This window comes from Dermacentor albipictus, chromosome 5 (genome assembly GCF_038994185.2).
Source record: "Dermacentor albipictus isolate Rhodes 1998 colony chromosome 5, USDA_Dalb.pri_finalv2, whole genome shotgun sequence".
In the NCBI taxonomy this organism is placed as follows: Eukaryota; Metazoa; Arthropoda; class Arachnida; order Ixodida; family Ixodidae; genus Dermacentor; species Dermacentor albipictus.
Genome location: NC_091825.1, coordinates 77,633,344 through 77,660,128, shown reverse-complemented (window position 1 = coordinate 77,660,128; position 26,785 = coordinate 77,633,344). Strand labels below are relative to the sequence as shown.

The following is a 26,785-nucleotide window of genomic DNA, read 5'->3' as shown; positions in this document are numbered from 1 at the left end:
AAGGAATGATTTGGTGCCGAATCGATGCAAATCTATTCACAGCAGCCACGTGACACTCTGAAGGTCGATAAACCACCTTGTAAACGAAAGCAAGCACAGGGCATGGCAACAAAGTTGTTCACAGCCACCATTTTTGCAAGACATTGTACGACAGCCTCTTGTTCCCAACGCCATTCGTAGACTAACACTGGTCTCTTTTTGTAGCTTCAAGCAACCTGTCATGAGAATAGCTTTGGATTTATACAGCGGGTGTGAAAGTGTCGTGTGCAGGTTGCATGCATTTGTGTAGACAGTGGATGAATAAGGCAGTGATGAAAATTCGCTGCTGGCCGATGTGGAAGCGTGTGAGTGTCGCACAAACTTGCCATGACCTTCCAGATTTTAGATTCTTTGACAGGTAGCAAGTCATGCACATGCCACCCATAACAACTATAGTAGAAGGTATAGCCAAGCTTATCGGTGACCTGAAGACTTCAAGTACACCAGGCCCCGATAACATACTTGTTAAACTCCAAAAGGGAACCAAATCAACTTCCACTGCCATATTGCAAATTAATTTCGATCAATCCATCACCACCAGCTTGATTCCCAAAGACTGGAAGATCAGCCATGTCGTTCCAATATACAAATCTGGCAGCCGTTCCGATCCATCAAATTATCACCCCCATTTCTCTGACATGCATAGCTTGTAAACTCTTAGAACATATTATACAGTAGAACCTCATTCATACGTTTTGGAATAAAATGTGAGAAAAAAACGTATTAACCAGGGAAACATACAATCCAAAGTAACTAAAAAATTTTGACAGACTCAACTACTGTTGGCATCTATGTAATACTAAGCGTCGTGCGGATCATTACAGCAAGAGATGCTGATGCGTGTCGAGCTGGTGGTGCGTCGAGCTGCCCTAGATGTGTTTTGTTGTTTTCCTATTGCGTGTTGTTTTCAAGGGTGACGAGAAATTGAAAAGAAATCGAGCTGGTGGGCAACACCAGATGCCATCGAAGCAAAACATGATGCCCGCATTGCACCGCCTGCAGCAGGGAACAGCGGTGCATTTGGATTAGTGCTCTATGCACCACACGCTTTAAAACAGATGGGCGAAGACGCTTATTACAATAGATTTGGCAGCGATAGCTGTGAATGTGGCTTGCGACGACATCAGAAAAGGTTTTCTGGTACGAAAATGAGAAACCGAGTGTGCACCGGCGCTTTTACATGAGATGGTGCAGGCAAGTCTTGTGATCGTAGTTTAGCGACGTATTGTGAACGTTGGTGCTTGTGCTTGTGAGTGTGAACGTGGAACTTTTACTGGCTTCAAGGGTTTCAATCGCCACAGGCACATCCGAAATGGCTCTGAAGGCCTGCCAGTACACTTATTAGACGTATCAGTGCTCGTACTCTGACAGGAGACGGCGGGTGCACGCATGTGTAATTAAGGAATACATACGGCATCCCGCGACAATCACCCCTTCCCACTCTTTGTATGCTTCACCGCGTAACACTGCTGTACTTAAACGAACCTGACTTCCGAACCTGAGTCGTGCTTTCCAAGCTTCGAAGCCATTGACGACGATTACAAAGGCGGGCCTGGTGCCATTGCTAACAGTGGCGAATTGTTTTAATGAGAAAAGTCGCAGTTTCGCCTGAAAGGCGAAGCATCGATTGTGATAGCAAATTAGTGGACAGCTGTACAAAGTAAGGACAGTAGTTTTATGTAAACGTAGGCATGCAAACTAAATTAAGAAGCATGGTGTCATGCGTGCACAGGCAAACATGAACACATCTGACTCAATGACCGCGGAAACTCGCTGTCAAAATGCTGGAGCGAGGAAGCATAGCAGCAGCAGCGCGAGCAAATTGACTTTCGTGTTGCGTCTTGCATCAGCACAAACTAAGGCACGAAATGACAGCGTATGGCAGTCTCTGCCGCCCTCGCAGGTGGCTTTTATGATACAGAATACTGCGTGCACAAGATTGAGCCGCGATTGCCGGCTCACCCTCGCACACTTTCATCGCACATACAGCATGCAGCGTGTGGCAACGATTTTAAAGCAAAAGCTTTACTGGCCTAGTTGAGCGAGTTTCACTGTGCGCGACAGTTTGACCTTGAAGTAAAGAAGCGATACCACATGGCTTGCTTCAGCTGCAGCTGCACACCGGCTGCCGCCACTGCACCAGCCGCCACCTCGCCAGCTGTGTCCACGTGACTCAGATTGCTTGAAAGGGAGACAGAGCCGCTCTCTCTGCCGCTTCGCAGTTTCTCGCTATAGCCGGGCCTGTGCTTCAGTTCAGCCGTTGTGTGATGTAAGGAGGGAGCAAGGGTGCTGGTCCATCTGTGCCAAAGTGGTCTGCACGATCCCAGTGGCAAAAGCGGCAAGCTGTGTCGGACCATCCTGCAGATGTCGCTCGGCTTGCTGATGAGTTACAAGCGGAAACCTGAGTACGAGCGCACAAAGCAGCAGGCTGAAATGAGTGAAGAACGGGAACTTCGGTGAGCTAAGCATCGGGAGAAGGATACAGAAAGACGACAGCGACGAGATGAAGCCTTGAATAAACAATGCAAACAATGCAAAACATGTGGTTGTCTATATGAGCCTAACCCAGCTTGACAACGCAGCATAACCAAGTATAACAAGCTTTCGCTTGCCTAACAGGGCCTAGCCAAGCTAAGCCACAGCCATTTTATTACCATTTGTCTTCATACGGAACCTCATGGCGATGATGGCAGAAATGCACCTGGAGTGTCCATGTAATTGCCATCGCAATAGAACACGGCACTGAACAGCAGGAAGCTTGATAGCGAACGTTGCAGCAGTGGTAGCTACAGCTGCCAGCGGGTCTGCGTGCAAGGGCACTTGTTTGTGACGGCAAGATAATAAAAATGACAGTGGCTTTGGCTTTGATAACACTGTTTCAGATCTGCAGTCATGGCAAAAAGTCCGGAAAATCAGATCCCCACGCACATCACCACATAAGGCGACGCGCTCCTGAACCTGAATGAAACGATGCACCGAACGGCGCGAGACATGACTTGCCACGCCAAACAGGGCAATGCCTCTTGCACGACAGCGAACACTCCTCGCACATAACGGCACAGGCTCGCTAGATACAATGACATAACCAGTGCATATCTAAACACCAGAAGGATATACCCACTGCCAAGTCCCAAATTAAACCGGAGGCAGGCCGTCACCTGTAGACAGCTCCAGATGAACGCCTTCCTTAACCCATTCCATCTGAAACGTATCTTCCCAGATAAGCATCAGTACGGCACATTGAAATTGTTCCAGGAAAGGCCAGCAACACTCAAACACGTGCTGTGGGAGTGCAATGTAGTTATAGAATGGATGGCAGTTGCTCAGGAGACCCTGTCGTCGAGGTGGGCCGCAACTCTGCACAGTTCAGACCTCAGCATCCAGATGGGCAGTCCAGCAAGCCCGTGAGGCGGCGTTGAGGCAGGGCCTTGACAATCTCCCATGAGAAACCTGAGCCCGGGTCACGTTAAACCTTGCCGGATGTACAATAAAGTTGTATCCATCCATCCATTCTGATACATTGGCTATATGGGATACATGGCGGTGCCGCGAGGGCGTCCGAATTATTGGGCATGTCCAACAAATCAGCTGTCCGTAAAATCGGTCGTTAACTGTATATTCAGACAAACGTCAAGAGGGGACTTTACAGCAGTGATGCCGGATGACGCAACGTATCCAGCAAATGGTACAATGGAGAGCCCAGCTGCGTACGTGCTCATACATGGCGTGTTTGGCGGTGGCAGTACGGTGTGTCGCTACATTGTTTCGGTGCTAGTCACATTAGTGCCAACAATCATCAGGAGATGGTTCCTGTCAACATTTTTTCTTTTTTGCCTACTAGTACATATGAAGCAAACGATGCAATGAAACCAGGGAAAGCGTAAAAGAAATTTCCTTTTTATAGCATGCCACTGTAAAGCTTGAGTGACTGAAGATTTCCTCTGTGTGCTGGCTGAATAATTGCAAGAATTTAGGCAATTTAATATTGTATACATATTTAGAAGTTAGCTTCATAGAGAACCAAGGGCACAGAGTGGTATGTGCAGTCAGCCAAAATAATTTACAGGACACGAGTTCTATGACAAATGTGAATTTCAGCTCTGTTAATAGGACATAGCACTTCTCATTTAATAGATCACTGTATAGGTCACAGAGGCTTGATGTACTCATAGAATCTTAGTTCAAGTCTATGTGCCCAGGCACGGTGGGGGGTTCAGATTTTTCACAAATGCTGTGTCCTCTAAACTTTTTTTTCGCAGACTGTACAATGAACCGCGCCTCTTCTTCCTCTTTGAATTCTGCATTGTTGTCTATTTGTGCATCCAGTTCGAATGGTGAATGCCACTTCGCTGTTTCCCGTCTATTGAAGTGCCCCATGCTTGTTGTGGGGGAGCTCATCCCAGAAAATCAAAAGGCCACTTACCTTGTTCGCTTGCGCCTGTGATTTTCCTGTCTGCTTTTGTGGTGACTGTCATTTTCGTGAAATAAGGAAAAAATTGTCAGCAAGCTTTCGCTGCAAAGTTTGGCACTCCACCTTTGTCGTGGCGCCTCTTTGAGACGGTACCCGATATGTTTGGGCGGGCCATCTTCCTGCAGGAGACCAGCTGGTCTGCGAGACCATGCGCCTGATCCTGGCTGCCCGCATGGCACACAACGTCTTCAAGATGGCCGAGTCACACATGGTGGTCAGCCAGAAGGAACTGAGGTTAGTTGCTGCTAGTCAGCTGTGACCAGCCGTCACTGCATTTTGCAGGCTGGTTGAAAGGTTTCTGCGAGTTACTGCTGCACATCTGCATTACCTGTGGGGCTACGCCTGAGCAATCCACTAGTGGCAAAAAGGTTCACAGGAAAATGGAGACGATGCATACCTGCCAACTCTCTCTCATTTTTGTAAAGTTCACGAATTTGGGCTTGTTTTGCCATTTTAGGAATGTTCAGTCACTATTACGTAAAGGAAGTTATGTTCACAAAAATGTTTTGCTCGTCAGTCTGTGAACCTTCCATTAGAAGTCTCCTGATGGTGAAAGAATGAAAGCGGGGTACTTGCTTCGAGCAAGTTTCTGCAAACAAGTTCCTGAAGAAGGTGAAATTTACAATAGCAATGTTGCTTAAAAAATTACTGTGATCAAAAAACAATGTGCCGCTTGTAAATCTTTGGTGTTCCTTCAAAGTTTGCTGCTGCTGCTTGTGCGCTGTGCCTCATCAACTTCATTGTTGATGAAGTTCATAGGTGTCCCTCAATATTTATGTGCTGAGGGCAAGCTCCTCTCAACCTTTTAATGGCAAGCTCCTCATGAGTTTTACTGTTCACAGGTTGCCAGGTATGTTTATCAAAAAGTCAATTGCCCACTTGGAGTTGCCAACATCGATTTGTTTGATTACTTTTTTTAACTATCCTGTACATGCTAATGTGATGCTAAAATGGCATGTGGAGTTGAGGTAGACTAGTAGGCTACAGGTCTGCAAAACCAGCCTTAGCAGAAGCTTAGTGAGCCAAAATAGACACAAGAAAGGCATGTGGCAATGCTACCTTGAAATTTCGTGACTAGATTAATTTTGAGCGCATGCTGAGGACTGGTTACTTGATTATTAATAAAAAGTGATTACATTATAAACACATGAGTAAGCAGTGGCTGAGCCCAGAGCTTTTGGGGACTTCGTTTCTTCATAGAATGGCCCAAGATGTACTAAAATCCCGTGGCATCTGTGATGTCTGTGCCAAGGTTTGAGCACAAAATTTTCTACATCTGCAGATGTTGGGAATTCCTATGGCTCTGAACTCATTTAGTGCGACAGAAGCAGGTCCTCACAACAACATTGTGTTGTTGTTGTCCGGTGATGTTGTTGATAGTGGTAGACAAAGTTTTTTTTTTTTTTTTTCCTTTACCATATGGCATGGGTGAAGGATGAGGGGGCCTAACAACTTGACAGTGATAACAATGGTGGTCATCGTCAGCATAACGGGGAAAAAAGGGTGAACAGACAAACTCAACAATTCCAGCTTGAAGCTTTAATCTTTTGTTGCAGTAAAGAGGAAAAAAAACATTTGTCCTTTAGGTATTTTCCGTAATCGGCCTTTTCCCATCACAGGAGAGTACATAGAAGTCTGCAAGAATACCCTTGCAATCTGAATTGATTCTTTGTTTCTCTTTGCCATCAGTTTAAGAAAATAACTCCCTGGCACTGTCCACTGTAACAAGGCAATCCTTTCTTTTTTGCATTTTGCAGGGTTTTAGATCCTTCCCATCAGGCTGTGCGTGCCTGCTTCCCGTTGGCTGATGTGTCCTTTTGGACAGTCCACAAGGAGAACAACAGGCAAGTAGCCCAGTTCACTGTAGTGCGCTTAGAGAGTTTGCTGTGTACAGTTAAGCCTGGTTATATCACACCTGGTTAAATTGAATTAGTCCTTATATAGACTACACGCTCTTTACAACAGACTTTTGGATATAATGGGCCATATAAGTCTTGTTTAAGTTTTGAAGAAGCCAGTAAACATGCTGGTAAATTAAACAGCTTCACAGAAAGACAGCATTGACATCAGAAATGATGCAGGCTATTTTGCTGTCCAAACAATTGGAGCTAAGCAGAATGCTTGCAAACTCATTGGAAAGGTTGCCTGTGCTCAAGAAAATGTAGTTGCGCTTTCTTTTGCTCTTAATATAAGCTACATAGTGTTTTTTGAAGGTGCAGATATGCAATTTTTAAAATGAAGGGTGTGGGAATACAGTGAACTCTTGTTAAGACAGACTCAGTTAAGCCGAATTCTCGCATATAACGAACAACATGGGAATGTCTGTTTGGCTTTTTGTAGACTCAGTCCAAAAAAAAGAAAAAAACCTGCTTAAGACGAACCGCCTCAGACGTGCCCTACGGTTAAGACAACCATTCGGAGTGACTGCCACCGCTACCGGTCCTGCAGGGTAGGGTATTCAGGGGCACGCGCATTGAGGCACTCTACCGGAGGCCTGCTGCGCACATCACCTGTGGACAGAAGCAAAAACAAGAGGTGAAAGCAAAAAGAGACAGGGACGTTTCACTTCGTGAATGTAGGTTATACGCGAGTGTATGGGTGCTATAGCGCACACGAAGCTATCGGCTCTAGGTGCACTTGGACTGTCCGCATCACAGATCATATTCAAGAGAGGGCTCGAACAGCTGCACCATACACAGCAGCAGCTGGAGTAGAACGCCTCTTTTGTTTGCTTACTAACTAAATTGGCAAGCATGGTGTCGGTGCACATATGCAAGCATGATTACATCACACTCGACCATGGACGCTCGCAGTCAAAATGCTGGCTTGAGGATTTGCGGCAGCAGCAGCGAGTGGAGGGACCTTCCACATTGTCTGTCGCTTCAATGCAAACTGACCGACGAGAACAGAGCGCACGCAAATCTACGAGCCATCGGCCCACCTGGACTGTGCTGCCAAAGCAGATCACTTTCAAGATAAAGCCTGTGCGACCGGGCACGGCTGAAGTACACTTCCCTCCCTCCCCTTCCCGGTGCCATGCACGCGACAAAGGACGGCGTGCTTCCCCACCCCCATTTCCTCCTTTACGCATGCTGAGCAGCCATCATCGGCTCACTGTAACAGGCTTTCACTTACACACACAGCGTACGGCACGCAAGGATGACGTTATCACAAGACGAACCCGGTACGTCTATGTCGCAAACAAAACCTGTAGCAACTGCCAAGAAGAGGTCAACTCAGCATGCCTCCGCCTACCTTCGTCGTCTGATACGCTTAGCCTCGTGTCTCCTTCCCCACTTCGCTCAGCATCACCTAGACTTTCCTGTAGGTTGCGTTGCTTTGCCGCATGCTCAGCGTGCTCCTTCTTACTTAGGATAGCTCGGAGCTGGCACCGATGACCTGTGAAGTGGCTAATGCCTGCTTGAACTCCTTAATGAACTTTTACCAGCAGCACAAAGTTACAGAAGGATTACTTCATTTACCATTTTGAAGTAAGATATCTGGATGCCCCTGGTCATGTTGCCAATTATTCTTCTGATAAGACAAATTTTCATGGTCTCTTCAAGTTTGTCTTAAAGGGAGTCTACTGTACTTTTATATCACCAAATCAAATCTAATAGTGGACGTTCGAATATTCTATTTATTCGACGTACACAGTGCCACATATTTCGTGCGCTGCAGAGCTCCTCATGCCCGATTCCGCCCAAGCAAGCATTTCACTTCATTCTCTGTGCAAAAGGAGTGCCAAGCACACTGCATATGGACCACCTGCTGATGCGGTAGCAGACTGTCACTGTGAGCGCTCCCCGAAATTGGCCCGATGCAGGAATCCAACACACAATGCCCGAATGCCATAATTCGCAGAATGGCGCCACGTCAGCTGGGTCCACTTCTGTCGGTACAAGGTTCGCCCAGGTCGACAGGTCCGATCGAAATGATAATGCGACGTGGACAGAAGGAACGGCAACAAAAGCAGCATATATTTTGTAAAATTCGAAGATTAGGCTGATTAGCTGCCAATATACACAAAGATATGCAGCGATTAGCTCCACGCCACTTCAACAGTCATCAGTCTAGCCCGCACCCATGATCTTGTGACCAATCACTGATGAGCCACCCATACAAAGATATTATCGACAGGCATTCCGTGACAGCTTGCAGCTCATAACCACATTGGCCAGCGTTGAGCTTTCATCACTATAGATCAAAAAATATTTTTCAGACCTTCCCTGAAGTCAGTTATTACTCAGTTTTTCAGAACTGAGCTGTAATCAGTGCTAGAATACCAATTTGATGTTTCCTTTAATAGGAGTACGCCTGACTGTATATCTTGATTTCTACATGCATAAGTAACTGATGGCTTGCTACATTCTTGTTATGCAGTGCTAGGAGACTCCCGAGCATGTGCAACGCCATTTTGTCTTGTCCAGAATTTATAAGTATTAAATTTTGTCAAGATTTTTCTCATCTTTGATATTCGATTCAATACATATTGAGCTTTTTTTTGTCCTTGATTCGATTCAATATTCGGTTGGAAATCTACTATTCGGTATTTGCGCACCCCTAATAATATGTGCTTTTTCTAGCTTTTTATTGTGGACGCGAGTTGGCATCCAGTCGCAGAGACGTCTTACAGATGCATTCCATTCCTTGGGCTCAAGGTTGCTGTCTTAGCAATCAGTTTAGACTATCCTCAATGCTGGCCAAAATTGGAACACACTCTTTATTGAATTAGTGGGCACCGTTTGAGAGTTTGGTATGAAGGTAAGCTTCAGCCTGGAGCCAACGTTTCGACAAGGAAGCTTGTCAATTCATTTGCTCCAAGCTAAAGCTTCCCTTTTTCGTCCACAAATGAGTACAGTGTGTCTGGAAACAGTGACTCAACAGAGGTTCCACTTTGTGGGCTTATGCAGACTGCTGGGCTTCATCACGATAAACTCAGGCGAAGGACCACCCACGTACAGGTGCCACGTCTTTGAAGTGAATACGAGCGCAGAAGAGGTGAGTGCTGATACAAGTATGTTTTTTAGAGTGCAAGTGGCCCTTGCTGTTGCCAATACTGTAAGTTCCTGCCCAGTCTGGAAACTCCACACCCCTTGTGCCTCACTTTCTTCACAGAAAGTATGGTCTTTACCAGGTTCTAATACAGCCCCTAAACTAATGCACACCCACTTTTCAGGGATTCAATGTAAAGAGAATGTGCACCGGAATCTGCTGCGCACCAGGTTTTATAACACAAAAGCAGTAGCATGCCTCCACCTTTCGTAATCGAAACAAGAAGAAACCTGGGGAATTTGCCTTTATACAATGTCAATTTATAGACAGCTCTTTATTGCTGCCTCTGGATCACATGAACAGAATGGTCACCTACGCCTCAGCTAACCACTCCCTCAATTGTCCTGCAACACATGCAAGTTTCTGAAACTACAAAAACATCTGACACGGCTCTCCTAAGCTTAATAACTTTCTTTAATGAGCTTTCATAATGAAAGCTTCATGCTGTCATTGCGGAACTTGTTCTGTGGTCATTTCCTGATGACAAACAGTGGTGATGCTGGCTTTAACAGTAGCCAATGCCATGAGCAGGGTTTCACTTTTGTGTGCGGTTGTAATGTGCAGGGAATTTTCAAACTCATTTTCTTTGAAGAAAGCGTTACGTTAGAATTATCTAAATATGGCAAATAAGAAAGGCAGTGTTAGCTGCAACTTGTCAGAGCTCAGCACCATTATGGATGAGGCATTCATAAACCAGAAATGATGTGAAAAATGTTAAGAAATGCTAACAGTTCTTCGTTGATCTCCTGGAATTTTTCCATATAATATTCCTAGCCTGGGTTTATCTTTCAATGCCTTAAGAGAAAGATTTCGAGCTGAAAAACATATGTTTATTTATTCATTTTTTTATGAGAAGGTTTCCTTCATTGACATAATTTTGAAAGAAGGCATGCAAATCGATTCATGTCAATGGGAATGCACTGTAGAAAGCCCCTCACATTTATAGCACCTTTCCTGTGTGCTCGTTAGCACTCTGTCATTCATGTCTTTTGACATTATGTCCATGACTTTCCATTTGGTCGTTACCACTACTGAGAGAACATTAAGAGCCACGTAGATGGCAGTATATAGTGAAATCTTGTTGATATGATTCTGAATAATACGTTTTTCAGCGTAATGCCTTTTCTTTTCTTGGCGAACATCTCATTGAAGCAATGTATTTTCATAAAGTTTTTGAGATCGCATTTTGTACTGGAATTGGGTAGTACAATTGCAGAAGTGAGGTTTTTCTAGTATTTCTAAAACCAGAAACTGTATAGTATTTCTGAAATTTTATAAAGTTTTTTTTAAGGTTGCACACGGCAGCTTGCCTGATAATTTCTTGTTTCTCTGTCTACCTCCAGGTGTGCAATGCCCTCTCGGTGGCTGCCAACATTGCCCTCAAGGCCCTCATGGTAAGAAGACATATCTGCACGTCCACATTGAGAAACCACGATGAGCAGTGGCTATGGCATTGTGCTTTTGATCACGAGGTCACGAGTTCAATCACAGCCATGGCAGCCACATTAGGATGGGGGCTTAGTTCAAAAAAGTTTGTATACAGTGCATTAGTGCACATTAAAGAGATGGTAAAGGCAAACAGTTTACGTCAAGCTAGATTAGAACGTTAGGCTTCTGTAATAAACGAATTTGTCATTCGAAGTGAGAACTTTGAAGTGAAAGTGAAATTTTGTAAGTGAGAAAATTACGAAAATAAAGAATCAGTTTGGTACAACCTGTTGTGGGCTATAGTACAGTTAAATTTAGATATAATGAAGTCAGTAAAATCGGCAATTTGTTTTGTTATATTGAAAGTTCGTTATTTTGAAATTCGATCCTTTAGCAACAAAATTGCCCAATTTATTAGTCAGTAAGAAAAAGCAAATTTGAAAGAGGAAATAGACGTTTTGTTGAATTTGACAGCCGGTGACGATAGATGCGGTTTCATGCTGTGTCGACAATATCTTAAGATCAGCGGTATGAAGCGAAGCCAGCCACGCTTTCACATCCTCTCTGCGCCCGTGACTGAAATGTCGCCCACAGTAGGATGACGCTATCAAGGAAAGCGCCTGCAGCAGGGAGCAAATGCTTCGTCTGCATCTTGCATTAATGCGTCTTCGAAGCTCTAGATTATGCAACCCCAGCACTAAATGTGCAGGAAGACAGTGCATGACGTCACACCATCTCAGCTCACCTAGTCTTTGCACACATGGCAAATTATCTCTAAAACAGGACATGTGGGCTGCATATGCGCTCAGACATTCTGACAACCATCCACAGCCATGGCTTCATTATAAAAAGGAAACGCGCCAGCCTGCCCCCTACTTCCTTCACACCCTGCCCTCATGTGCACTTAACCACGTTACTGCAATTTGCTCCCCACCCACTGTGGCTGTGGTGTTGGGCTGCTAAGTACGAGGTCACGGGATCAAATCCAGGCCCACAGTGGCCCTATTTGCGAAATAGGGCCACTGGCCACTATAATGCGAAAACACCTGCGTATTACATTTAGATGCACATGAAAGAACACCAGGTGCTCCAGATTTCTGGAGTCCCTACTACAGGGTGCCTCATTATCAGATCATTGTTTTGGCACGTAAAACCCCATAATTTAATTTCAATTTGCTCCCCTTTCCCTCTTTCCTCTTGCTAGCACTGGAAGAGAGCACCCCCAAGCCACCATCCTTCTCGTATCACCCTAGCAAGCTTTCACTCGTGCCTAAAGCACATGGTGCGCGGGGTGCGATAGAATCTAATTGCACTTGGAATTTATACAGAACACGATGCTGCTCCACATGGCCAGGTGCTCTCTGTCGTGCTATTCAGGAAGTGCATCGGCAAGCAGCTGCATGTCATTCAACCATTTAACTATGTGCGTCTGCGCATGCTAGTGTTCTGTGGACAAGAAGTTGTAAAAAGTTAGATACATGTAATTCATTATCGCGGAAATTTCCTTATATTGGAGTTTGTTATGTCGAGGTTTAACTGTACCTCACATGTGTCATCAGCATTGGCTGATTCTCAGAGTGGCATAGAGGGAGGTCATGTGGAGATTACATCAACTCATCCATATTGACAGAAGCGGTTCAAATTGAGAATCAGCAACATGACCCTTGGCGGCAATTTTCTATGGAACAAAGTGAAATATGTGCACAGAGAAAATGATAATAGACTTCTAGATTAATAATCCATCGATGTAGCTAACCTAATATTTTTTCTTTAGTGTCCAGAAATCCCAGATAGTTAAAATTATTCCGGGATTTCTCAGTACTGCACACCTCATAGTCGGATAATGGTTTTGGCACGTAAAGTTTCAGAATTTAATTTATTTATTTATTTATTTATTGTACATACTTTCAAGGCCGGCAGGCACAACAGAAAGGAGTGGTAGAGTACAATATTTGCAGAACGAGAAAAAATAAAAAATAATGAAGGAACTATAAGGCACTTTGAACAGCAAGCTTGAAATTGGTGCTGTCACAAATGGTGACTAAGGAGGTGGGAAGGCGGTTCCAGGTAAGAATGAAGAATGGTATAAATTAGTGCGGCAAGTTGGCACTTCAACTTTGTATTGATGATCGATGCGAGATGAGATGTAACTGGGTCTGGTGAAGAGATTTTCTTTCAGGAAAGGATTGAGGTAGTATATTTTATGAAAAAGACAAAGGCGAGAATGCTTGCGACGTAGTGAAAGGTCAGGTAGATCTAATGTTTTTTTCATGGATGTTACGCTAGAATGACGTGAATAATTAGACAGGATAAAGCGCGCTGCACGGTTCTGAATGCTTTCAAGTGAATTAATGAGATTGGAATGAGCAGGGTCCCATATGGCACACGCATATTCTAATTTTGGACGGACGAGCGTTTTGAACATGGTAAGCTTTAGTGAGGTCGGAGCAGATGCAAAGTTTCGTCTTAGATAACCTAATGTTCGGTTAGTATTGTTAGTGATATATTCAACATGCATGTTCCACGAAAGATTGCTAGTAATATGCAGGCCAAGATACTTATAAGAGTTAACAATCGACAGGACAGTACCATTAATAGAATAGGGGGGCGGATCAGAAGGGGTAGAGCGGCAGGAGACACGCATATGTTTGCATTTATTTGTGTTAAGCTGCATTTGCCATTTGTTACACCAATTTGATACACTAACCAGATCATCTTGAAGCTTACTGGAATCATTAAGGTTAGTTATTTTGTGGTAGATGACGCAGTCGTCCGCGAACAGCCTAATGATTGAGTTAGAGATACAGTCAGGAAGGTCATTAATATAGATGAGAAAAAGCAGGGGCCCCAGTACGGATCCTTGCGGTACACCGGAGGTAACTGAACAAGGTCTAGAGGTATAATCATTAGCGGTTACATACTGGGTCCTGTTAGAGAGAAAATCCTTAATCCATGCAAATACGTTTGGGTCAATATTAAGAAGAGGAAGTTTGAAAATAAGTAAATCATGAGGAACAGAATCAAAAGCTCGCGAGAAGTCCAGAAATACAGTCAGTATCAAGTTGCTGATCTACATTAATAAACAAGTCATTGGTAAAAGACAAGAGTTGGGTTTCGCAGGAAAAGAATTTTCTAAATCCATGCTATGCGTTGTTAAAGAAAGAATTCATCTCGAGGAAATTAATGAGGTGTGAATAAATTATGTGCTCTAATATTTTACTTGGAATGCATGTCAATGAAATTGGTCGATAATTATTGGAGGAATGAATTTAATTTGTTTGCATGTCTTCATGATGGCAGCTTTGCTCAAAAGGGCTTTTATACGCTTTTTGTTTTCTCCAGGGCCAGCAGCAGCAACAACAGCAAGAAAAGCAAGCACAGAAAGAAGATGAAAAGGTAAGTGGTGAGGTCTCACAGCAGTGTGGCAAGACCACAAAGGAAGATAGACAGGAGCATCGACTTGCCTGTCTCGCAGTTCATTTGGCATGGCCAACTTTCATTATGGCTGCTCCAACTTTATACAATGCTCTCATTCACCACTCCCCTCTCTTTGAACATTTGAAACATGCTCTCTTCCCCTTGTTCCTCTGCTAGCTGTTAATGTTAAATGTGTGTGCCATCGTGCAGATAGGGCAGCAAGAAAAATAAATTGCACTTAGGAACAAACAGTGCCCATTGGCAAGTCTGGCCAAGCCAGCTTCTTGAAACCCGGCTGCGATTGCATTTAAGTGTGTCACCTCTTTATCTGCAGCTGGAAAAAATTGCGACAGACACATTGCTGTGGCGAGAGCTCACACCATTAATAATAATAATATTTGGGGTTTTACGTGCCAAAACCACTTTCTGATTATGAGGCACACCGTAGTGGAGGACTGTTGAAATTTTGACCACCTGGGGTTCTTTAACGTGCGCCTAAATCTAAGCACACGGGTGTTTTCGCATTTCGCCCCCATCGAAATGCGGCCGCCGTGGCCGGGATTCGATCCCGCGACCTCGTGCTCAGCAACCACGGCGGGTCAGCTTACACCATTGGTGTTAGGGAAGGACATAGGCAGCATGTTGTGCAGCATTTGCTAGGCGTAGCTGTAAACTTCAATGTCACCTATACAACTAATGTAATGGCATGAAAAAATAATGAAAGTATAACAATAGAGACAGATTGAAAAGAGCGCTGACTTCCAACTGTTTATTTTACTGACAATGCTAGCTGTATACACTCATACAAAGCACCAGCAGGAAAGAAAAAGAACAATCAGCAAGAATGGCACCGAGTTGATTATCACCATAATCCTAATCACCAACCATACAAATACCTTACCTTAGCTCTTCCTTGATCAATGTAAGTGATGGCATGATTACACACCCCTCTCTTGCACGAGCAAGTCAACGCTCTTTTCACTGTCTCTGTCGTTGTCCTTTCCTTATTTTTTGTGCTGTTGCATAAGTTGTAGTGAACTGGCTAGCCCAGCACGCAACCATTCTGCCTCCTATGTGTTGCTCCACAAATCTTGAGTCGGCAGGACATTTGGTGGACTGCTTTGTCAGGCAAGCCAGCTACTGCCGTCTGTCTTACTTCATGGACGAGGCTATGAGTTTTCTCACGCACAATGCAGGGCCAACTTTGCATCTTATCTCCAACTGAAATTGGTGTGTGTAGTATCTGTGTTGAAAGCAAAATGCCTTTGCTAAGTTCTAGATTTTTTCAAGTACCAAAACATTTTTTCTGGCATCAGCATTGCATATAATATCATATGCAGATTAGGGAAAACGGGGGGAAGGCGGGAGATGGAAATTCAAGACGATGAGCAAAGCGTGAACAAGGTGAAAGTGGGAGCCAACGTTTCGACAAGTGGACTTGTCTTTTTTCAATGCGACGTATGCTTTTCTTGGCACAGTATACATAGGCACGGTTCTTCTAAAGGGAAAAGGGGGTATGGCGGGTGGGTGTGTTAGCGGTGAGTGTGTCAAATTGAGGGTAAAGTAGTGCTGTGCTCAAGGCCGGTGACCCAGCCCTCCGTCAGCCGCATGTCAACAACATGCACAGCACCCCTCTGTTACCTGCTTCGCTGGTGGTCGTGGGCTATCGTGTCTCTGAAACAGATAATAGAAGGAGGGGCAGAAACTGGTGCTCATGAAAAAAATACATATAAAGAGATACTTAAATTGAATAAATAGATAATAAAAGGAAAGAAAGTAAAAGCAAAAGAAAATGATAAGCAACCAGACTAAGTGTTGTTACCTATAGCTTGAAATTTAGCATAACAAATAGATTCTAAAGCTCCTTTTTAAACATTTATGCCTATTGGTTCCAACGTCTTGAACTTAAGAATAAGGTATGAATCTCTGTATTTTCTTTCTCATTCAGAATGGAAATTTGACTGTAAGATGTAGAGTTTAAGTTCATCAAAGTTATGACCCTGTTGGTTGAAATGCTCGACGACGGCTTTGGGAAGCTTTTTAGCGGTGTCCGCGCGATGTCCGTTTAATCTGACATTCATTGATTGTCCTGTTTCACCGATATATTGTTTCTTACAGAAGGAACATTCGAGCATATAAATCACATCAGAGTTTGTACAAGAAAAGCTAGCCTTGACTTCGTTTGTATAACTGTTTGTGGTGCTTTTAATTTTAATGTCACTTTGAAGTTGCCTACAGGTTTTGCACCTGGGGAGACAACATGCTTTTATTACGAGGGAATGATGTTGGCTGGCTTTTGTGTGCACCAACATGTCTGATGTTTCTGTTGCAGCGATATGTAACCCTCGGTACACCTGGGAACGGTTTTCACAGACGCTCATTACTTGCTAATATTGGGCGGTATCTTCATAGGATGTTGTTTATGTTTGGGGGTGCATTAGAATATTTTGTTCTAAAGGCTGGCGGTCTGCCAGATTCTGGTGTATGCTGTTTCTTAGCCAATTTCGACTGTCTCTCCGATCTTGACGCTACATCATAAGCTTTGTCGAGAGCAACTTGTAGATAGTTTTTTTCTGCTGCATTGTTTTAAGGTAATTTAGGTAGCGGATATAATCGTCATCTTCACTGCTGATTCTTCTTATTCATTTTGCTTTTCTGACAAAAATTCCTTGCTTGTAGTGTCGCGGGTAATGATTGTTGTAGTCTAAATATTGCTGGCTATCCGTTGTCCTCCGGTAAAGTGTCATTCTCAGTTTTCCATTTTCCATGTATACCGTCGTGTCGAGGAAGTTGGTTTGACTAAGAGAGTGGTGAGCAGTAAATGTAATACTCGGGTAAAAGTGAATGAAATGGCTAATTAAGTTGGTTAACATGCTTGTGCCGTGTTCCCATATTATATTTATGTTGCCAATGTAACGAGGAGAGATGTGGGGTTTTAAAGAGTAGGATTTCAACAAGTCTGCTTCAAGCTGTCTCATGAAAATGTTCGCTCACATGGGAGTGAATGGTGTTCCCATGCTAGTGCTGAAAGTTTGCAGATAGTGAATAGAATCGAATTCAGCCAGATAAAGAGACTTTCATAAGCATTGCATGGATTTAAGGAAAAAATATCAAACGTCGTCTTCTTTCTAAATTCTATTTTCTGTTTCTTCAGAAGCATGAAAAATGTTTGGCACTCGATGTCGAAAACCCGTATTTACAGATTATTATTATTTTGTTTGATTTCAAAGTTTCACTATTCAGTGCTATGAACTATGCCTGAGCACGACATTCAGACAAAGGCTCATTAATTTATAAATACCAAATACCCTTCCACTCGCGCGACTACTTGGACTTGAACCCCTCATCCCACTTAACCACAGTTTTATTGTCATACTCCCAGTAAATTTTCACCATTGTCATTGTGATGTTCTGTATAAAGTCAAAGTGCGATAAGATCATAGCATGCCTGTGGGTGTTATGGAAAGTGTGGGAGAACAAGTCAGAGAAGTATAGTGCATTCATGTGCACAGTCTTCCTACGTTACAAGTGTTGGAGGTCATGTGATCAAGTGCGTACGAGGGGGATGGAAAGGAGCACACAGTGACAGGATCGAGCGCACACTAGGGGAGGGGGGCCAGGTGAGTGGGTGTCTCTTTTACGGATCCTACACAACGTTTTCGTGTCACAGGTTTTAGAATTAAGATTTGCAAAGATATTCAAGTTTATGGGGGATTATGATATCAGTACTCAGCCAAAGGTAATACTTTACTTAGAAACAACAATCTTCTATTTTCCAGTTAGCTTGGCATTTACATGAGCAGAACAAAGGCACTTAACCTGTGAGCAGGCTCCAGCTGGTGTGGCTGTCGTTCAAATGTGAAGTAGAGGCAAGCGCTGGCTTCACCTCTGCTTGTTGGAAGATGCAGACGCTGCCACTGCAGAATGTTGCGTTTTTTTTTTGTAACTTCCTTGCACATAGACCACATTACAGTGCAGGTGGTTTGCACATGTAATTTCTTGTGCAGCGCAGCTCTGTAAAAGATATCTGCTGTGTACAATAAGGCCAGAGTGTGGCTAAAGCCTTATGCCTTCCATCACCTTATCTCCTCTTTTTTTTCCCTATATTTTTTAGCAGAACGAGGAGCTCCTACAGAAACTGAAGCTCTCGGCAGATGAAAACGCCCTTTTTCCTTCTACCACCAAGAAAGTTGAGTTGGGTGCTACTACAGGAGAAGGCGCGACAACTGTACCTTTAGAGATGGGCGACGTCAAGGCAACCTGACCACACGCGCATCCTTGAGCAGTTTCTCTTTTTGTTGGTTTCTTTGGACTGCCAATTTAAAATAGCTTTGAGTGACCGGGCGTCTTTGCCAGTCTTTGTTAGGTTGCCCGTCTACACTGGACAGTGTGCACAGCTTTCCAGCTGGAAACGCTCATTTCTGTTTGCCATGCAGAGCGACCTCTTATGTTGATCAGCTGTGCAAGCTCAGTAAAAGTTGTCAACAGTGGACGTTTCCCAAGGAGGTCGACATGAAACTGTCCTCCAACGTGATGTGGTGACACAGCTAAATGTCTGGCGCATTTTTTGTTGTTGTTAGATTACCTTGTGATTGTGTTAACTAAACATACCACAGAATGGTTTCATGAATTGTTTTGATAAAGGTGCCATGGAACCATTTTTGTGAGCATGTGTGTATTAGGCAGACTCAATGGTTAGAAGGTAACGAAATGTAGATTTCATCTTACGAGGTCGAAACTAAATTTTGAAAGTGACTGTAAGCCCCTAAAAAACATTCCTAGTAATACTTTCAAGGAAGTCTTGTCAGTGTGCCATTATAGCATGCTCCTGCTGTCAGTCTTATATTTTGCCTGTAACTGTAATGGTGTAATGGCATGGAAGCTGGCTGGGAAGTGCAGGGGCAAGAATATTAGTGTAGGACTCTGTTTAGAAAGTCTATTTATGTTCAGTGATTTTGCATACACAGTCACTGTCAAAAGTTTTGAAGCCACTGCACTGTTGACAAGTCTTGCTTCAGTGATTCTGAGCACAAAGGGCACGTCAAACCCCAAGAGAGTAACCAGTGGAGGTGTGAACGCCACAGGGATTCAGTCGCTTCGTGCCCAGTCACATGCATAGCAGGCACAAAAAAGTTATTACTGCTATGCCAAATATGGTCATATTTGTGATAGCTTGAAAGCTTCAGAAGTTGGTCTTGACGGGCCTGATCACATGCACCGTGGCTTTATACCTTTGGCAAATACTTTTTGCAGTCAGCATCAAAAGTTAAGGAGACGCGAAATCTCTGAAGAATCTGACCATCTCCTCAGCCTGGGCATGCAGCCTGTAATTTAGATTGGCAGTTGTGTGCACAACCAACACAATACTGGGGTTGCAAGCAAGAATACAACATTTTCGCTAAATGTATGCCCTGTAAACTATGAATGCCAACTGTTACTTGTGCTGAATATAAGCTGCACAGTGTGAAGAAAGGTAACTAATGTTTGCAAGTAGGTGTTTTATGCCATGTACACTAGATTACGTATTATCGAGTCACTTGCGAATCTTTGCAACACCATGAACTTGTGAACACCAATTACATCTGCTTAAGATAAGTTCTTTAAGCTCACTGAGATGCTTCCCTGTGGCCTGAAGAATCCTATCCAGCCATCTCATGCTATGTATGCAGAAGCTATAGAGAAAGCTCAAAAATAGCATGGTTCATGCATGTGGCTTGCATCTTGCCATTCAGGGTTGTGTTACTTACGAATAGATGTCCTTCAGAACACGCCTCCTCCCTTCGGGCTGGACACCAATGTTGCAAAGTATTCGAGCACTCTTGCAGTTTTCATATTCCAAAAAAAGCTTTGTACGCAGCCATGTCTGACAGAAATACACAAAAGCTGTAACAGAGTCTTCATAAATAAGCATGGAGCATGTGTGAAGAAATGCACATGTCAGCCACCACAGTGTGCTTCATTGAGATCTCAGAGGAAAGAAATATGTATGCACCATTGTCATAGTGCAAAACTTCCAGTGGTTGACTAGGAGCAGCTTTCCTCAGCACTGAGATGGAAGAGGCATGTTTTTCTAGTCAGGTCAGCGCAGGGGTGGCGCATTTAGCTGGCACATTTTTAACGAGTCTCCTCGAATCTACCAACAAGAGGAAGGCATCGCCTCGCACCGAGTCATCCAGACAAATGTGTGTTCCAATCTGCAGAGCTGGATAAAAAGCAGCTTCGAGTCAATCGCCGAGATTTACCAGTGTACCTTCTGTGTCATCAAGTAGCTCGCAAACTTCCATTAGCACGAATTGACATGCAAACAAGTTGCAGCAAGCTAGAGTGCTTTCTTTTTCTTTCTTATTTTCCCCCTAAATAGGCACTTATGAGAAAAATAAGTTTAGTAGTACTAGTTAATTACGCTTCTACAATGCCAGAGGGGCCACTGTTACAGTGAAGAGTGGCTTGATAAGCCACCAAAGATGCAGAAATGAAGATGGGTGGTGACACTGCCTTTAAGTTTCCACACCAGCTTGAAGTGACGTCATGAATATTTCATGGCACCTGCTCTGGCCTATTTAATCTTTTATTGGAAATAATGGACCACATTGTATCTTAAAAAAGTCAAGGACTGAACTTGGCAAGTTTCTATTACATTTGCGGCACTGAAAATGGCCTAAATACAAAACAAATACATTTAAATCTGTGATGCCACACATGATGTACCAGCACATCATTCAATAAAATTGTTTAACCTTCACTTTACCTTGTAGTAATCAGCCTCTTACTGCAAAATTTGTGGAAATGTGGTTTAGATATCAGTTTAGACTGATATTGTTTCTCTCTGGTGTCCCTTTAAGCAGTGTGTGCAATGTTGGGATGCTTCGTTCCCAGATGTAGCTTTGTGGCTTAAGTCTGTTTATTCATCGGATGCACAGTGGTGCCACATAAGGGTTACAGTAAGGCAAGCTGATTGGCAATAATTCATACTCCACCACAATGCAGTACGGAGTAACATGCAGAAAAGCCTTACGATACGCATGTCGAAGACTTTCTTTACAAAAGCAAAGCAGCAAGGCACTTAGTATGGCTTGCATACAAAGGCTTTGCTACCCATAACCCAAATTCTACCATTGACATGTAAACAGTGCTGCATGAAGAAACCCATTGAAGTTTACAGCACCATCTACTGGCCACTGAAAACAGAAGGAAACCTTAAGGTGCACAAGCAAGAAACACTAGTCATCACTTGGAAGTGCCAATAATATTGCGAAAATTGCAGCCATTGAGTGCCAAGAGGTTCCAAAAATATCCAGATAGTATAAAACAGCAAAAAGCTGCAAATTGTTCGTGTATCCTTTCAATGGCATCACTCTAGCAACACGTCCTCCATTAGGTTTAGAAGCACCAGTAATTGAGAATGCTACAAAAAATGTGGGGCAAAGTCCTTGCTGACACTTTGTCACCAAATCAAAAGGATGTCAAAGTGAAAGCCATTGCTACTACCACTACTACTAACATCTACTGGCGATCAGCGAGTCCAACAGTTCAACACAGCAAGTTGATGATTGGTGTTACACATGTTGCCATCATTTTGAAGGACACCAGCATGTATCCATGCTAGGCATCATTTGGGCACATGGCTTCTGATGCTAAATTTCTATAATAGCAGAAGTTCGCAAATACACAAAGCTGGCTTTGCATTCTATGCAAGTACTGCAAGTCCCCTCTGCTTATTTGCACTTTGCATGCCACTTTACAAGGTGCTAGAACTCTGTCATCATTTTCGTGGGCGTTCTCTGTGTGCTTGCCAATGTTGTGCTGTGGTCAAATGTGGTCGGCTTCAATAGTTTACGGACCGCCAGATCTGAAAAAAAAATATCTCACAGCCTGGTATTTAAATTTGCAGCCTGTACTATCGTATATGTAAACAACACAGTTGTGTGCAGTTTTTCTTGCTTCAGTCACATACTTCTAGGAAAACCAAATGTTGTCCGAGATTCCTTGGTTTGTAAACTTTTGACAAAGACTGTACAAGTGATGCCACTTTTCACATTTTTGAGTAGTCACACGTAAGAAGCGCTGCAATTTATATTTACCTATCTCTTGTTGCAACGTGTACATATGGTACACTGTTTAATTAATTGTTTGATTATATGGAATGGGTCAGCCAGTTCCTTTTAGCTCTCTGAACTGGGCCTGAATGTTTCTCTGTGTATGTTTTAAGGATTATATAACTCTTGCAGACCATATAAACGAAGGTGCTAAAGATCTCTAGCATGAATGAAGTTACATTTTGCTCCATTCTATTAGAAAAACTGTTCTTCCGCCATTATATCCTCTCTGATTTCTTTACATTTATTTTACTTGGCATCACTTTTCAAATGGGCATAAAAAATCCAATAAGCTCCACAAGAAGCTCTTGTTTTTGCTTGTTTTTTTTCATGTTGCGAGCTCTTTATTTTGACACCACTGTGATGTTAACGCAATGTGCAAAACAAATGTACGGCACGTAACGAGTTAAGCTGCCTCTGGTTTTGACAGGGTTTGTCAGAAGATGGCATTACATAGCCTCAATTTAATTGCAGGCAGCTGAACTTGACAGAGTTTGATGTCATTTGTGTTATGCATATAGAAAATGCACTTGAGTCCTTAGTAGTTGTGTATTAGCCCTAAAATTTGCTTTCTGGCGTGTTTATGGTGCCATAGCTTTGACATTATATCTACAGAAAGGCAAGGCCTGCTTGCATGTAAATATATACTTGGGAAAAAAAAAGCTCACTGCTGGCTATCTGTGTTTGTATTCCTCGTTATAAACTGCCGAGTGAGTGACCTTTATCAAACCTCGTTTGTGAAGGAGAAACACGTGTTCACATTGTTCTTGCTGAAGATAAAGAGAATTAAATGGGTGTCAGCAAGGGCATGTAATGCATAAAGCTAGCAATTAACAGCATGTTAGGGCAGCACAATGGATGCCAAGAGAAGGGTGTCCTCCCTGAATGCAATTGTCTGTTAAATGCAGATATGAAAGAGGATCAAATGGAGTGACAAGTTCATGCAGTTCAGTATACATATAGTTGGCGTGCAGTAAGCACAGGATGGGAATAAGTAGACGGCTGTGGGAGAGCCTTTGTTCTGCAGTGAACGCAATTAAGCTGCTGCTAATAACGATGGTGCTCTCTTGCACAGACAGTGTCGCCATTTATTTGCAGCTTCCCCCCTTCTTACTCTGACCAAATGAAACTGTGGTGAAGATCAGGCTTTAGGTGTCATGCAGGTCCTCTTACCACGTGGGGCATTCACGAACAAGCCCGCAAAAATGTCCTGGTAAATGTTTTTTTTAATCAATGCCATGAAATACCGTATTCACATGTATGCGACAAGACAGGCTGATTTTAGGACATCTTGAAAGGAGCAAAGTAAAATGTAAAGTTTATTATTATAACGCATATTGATGTTGTGCATGAAAACCACAGCCATTGTCTTGGAAAAGTGACAAAAGAGTGCACAAATCATCTTGAAATACCAATCTGGCTGTAACTTGATTTATTTTGCCTGTTACTTCTGCTCACTTGCTCTTCACCGCGTGTGAACAGCACAACCAGAGAAGTCGGGCATTGTCATTGCTATGCTTTCTTGGTTGTGCCATGCTGCACCACTGAAATACTGTGTGTGTAAGAAAGTGAATTAAACAAATATTATATAAGATATGCCATCTTTATTCCAATAGCTCACGTACTTGTTAAGCAATTCCAGCACGGTGCTCTGAAAAAAAAATTCTCGCTTTACATGGCAGTAGGCTTCAGATCACTGTATGGGGTAGGTTTTTCAAACTGCAAAATACCTGAAAATGAAAGCGTGCGCACACAAATATATTCCGAAGTGCTTTGTATCACATTGGTAAACGGGAAGCGCAAAGCAACATGGGCAAGAAAATGAATGTGTCCTTACTCTCCACAAAAGTTGACTGAAAAGGTATAAAACAATCGGGACAGGCAAGAAAAACCAGAAGCATCAACAGAAAATAAAAGATGTTAACAATGATAGCAGCCACGTCTTCAGCAGAATTGTCAGACCATGTGCTTCAAGTATAGCACATGTACCGAAGGTGTCTAATTTCATTTTTCAGATAGCACTACTTGTGGCTGTTTAACACAGTATGCTTTACCACCACCATGCTTGATGAAGGAGGCTTCAAGAATGTTTTGTGTTGGCATATGCAGCAAAAAAACAAATTGCAGTATTCTGAAAGTCTTGAATAAACCCACACAAAATCCGAGTGATCCCGCTGTTTTGCACTTCCTGTTTTCCCTATATACGTGCTCAAACTAGTCCACCTATCCTCTATCCCCTGTCTGTGCATGTTCTGAACTTCTGTGCAAACATCAGGTGTGTAAAAGTGCCCTTGTGAACTTAAGGCTGCTACAGTTATGAAAATGTTAATTGCCAATGATCATATTTGACTGGGCTATCTAATGATTCGCAACTGTTGCATGCAGTAGTGTAGAACTTGTAGCACCATTGCTGTTGTGGTTATGTTTACATGGAAATTGACCTCGTACACACTTATAACACGCCCGGTGCATGGCTGGACCAGCAGCCACCTTCACCACAGTCTTCACAGGGCCAGACACTGTTAAGATGACTTCATAATCACCTCCCCACATGCACCAATGCATCTTGAATCACCGAGCCAGCTCAAATTCAGGCAACGACGACCTTGTAGCCACTAATTTGGCTCAAGAAGTCCAAGAACACGATCACAAGTTGAATCCCATTTTAACTAAATCACGCTCCCTGGCTTGTGCCACTCAACCCTCTTTAACACTCCTAGCATGTTCTTTGCACTTGTGATCACCCTGACTTTGCACATTGGTGCCACTGAACAATACAAGAAAGGTCTGAGGATTACATCTGTCCTGCATTTGCCTCTAGGCCCCCCCTCGATGCTGCAGTTGTGAAACATTCTGAATAAGTTGCTTAGAAAAGCCCTTGATAGAGCATATGGTGGTGTAATGTTGAGGTAGCAGATATTTCTTGCATTGTTGCATGTTTTTAACAGGTTGCACGATATGGCATCGGCAGTTGCAACCAGGTGGTAATGCCTTGAAAAATGAAAACAACCTGATACAAACAAGACATGTTGCTCACGTGAACAAACAGTTCAGTGTGTACAGTCATGCAATACACACCACAGAGGTATCCAAAAAGAGGCAACTTTTCTTTTTTTTCCTTTAACGCGATAGTGTTAAAGGCCCCGTGTCGCAGAAAATCTGACAGTGAGATGTCAGTTTGACAAGGATTTTAGAACCACACATACCCAGGCCCTTCATATGGCACAAGGAAGTTACTGAAATAATCGAATTTCTCACACTAAAATACGTCGAAAAATTGTAAAGTACGACTTGCACACAACCTACAGACATGATAGCATCGGATGTCAATTTGAATATACGAGCAAACAATTCTGTTATGCGAACACTCAAACTCCTTTTCTAGCGTTTCTACCATTCATAGACTGGCCACGGCGGCCGCCATTTGCTTGCGAATATCTTGGAGGCCATGGAGCGGCACACATGGTTCCTTGCAACACCTCCAGATGGTGCTCGCCTCCGCCGCATGGCGGCCTGCGCAAGAGGCTGCATTTCTACCAGAAAATCCTTTGTGCATAGCATTCGCCGCGAGCGTTTCCACAGTTACGTATGCTACAGTTGGCAGGAAGCGTAAGAAATCTGGGATCTTTCAATGCTACCACGTCCCACTCTTAAAGGCAAAGCTTAAGCCTACTCCAATTTTTTTTATTGCCAAAAACTAAAGAGAGCTATTTGATATAAAGCCATAAATTCTTCAACATAGGAGATGAGCATTAAATAGGGAACCGTTTGTGTCCTTTCTAGAAAATTGGGTTGCCACGTAACTTTTGTTGTCTAATTAAGGCCAGCTGTTGACAAAAGATATTGGTAATATCTGAAGGAGCAGAAGTGGTTATCAAGGGGGGCAGTAATATACTGCTGTTGATTATATATATATATATATATATATATATATATATATATATATATATATATATATATATATATATATATAGATTATAGATATATATATCTATATATATATATATATAAAGTGGGTGTGGACATTGCGTATAAACCGAGACTAGCCGGCTTCCAAAGGGACCAGGATATGCGCGATGAGCTGGCCTTTTTTACAGAAAAAGCAACATCTATCTCGACCAACACCTCTGTTAAAGGGACACTAAACGTTACTATTAAGTGAACGTGGACTGTTGAAATACCATCCCAGAAACCTCGAAACGCTTGTTTCGTGCCAAGGAGAGACTTATTTTAAGGGAAAATGCGTTCTGAAGCGTCCGCGTACCTCTAGCGCAGTTCT

The 26,785-nt window shown here is 43.1% G+C and overlaps 1 protein-coding gene across 2 annotated transcripts in view; it reads left to right on the top strand.

The window, feature by feature from the left end:
- The window catches only part of LOC139059909 (DCC-interacting protein 13-alpha-like), a 55,711-nt gene extending 36,641 nt beyond the window's left edge, over positions 1-19,070 (top strand). The window contains exons 16-21 of one of the 2 annotated variants that reach the window (XM_070538468.1): positions 4,636-4,744; positions 6,268-6,354; positions 9,424-9,511; positions 10,909-10,959; positions 14,336-14,389; positions 18,528-19,070. In XM_070538468.1, coding sequence (XP_070394569.1) covers positions 4,636-4,744; positions 6,268-6,354; positions 9,424-9,511; positions 10,909-10,959; positions 14,336-14,389; positions 18,528-18,674 — 536 coding nt within the window. In that variant the 3' untranslated portion in view covers positions 18,675-19,070. Of the gene's footprint in view, positions 1-4,635; positions 4,745-6,267; positions 6,355-9,423; positions 9,512-10,908; positions 10,960-14,335; positions 14,390-18,524 lie in introns of both variants that reach the window. The other variant, XM_070538467.1, reaches the window with a different exon arrangement.
- The last annotated feature ends 7,715 nt before the right edge of the window (positions 19,071-26,785 follow it).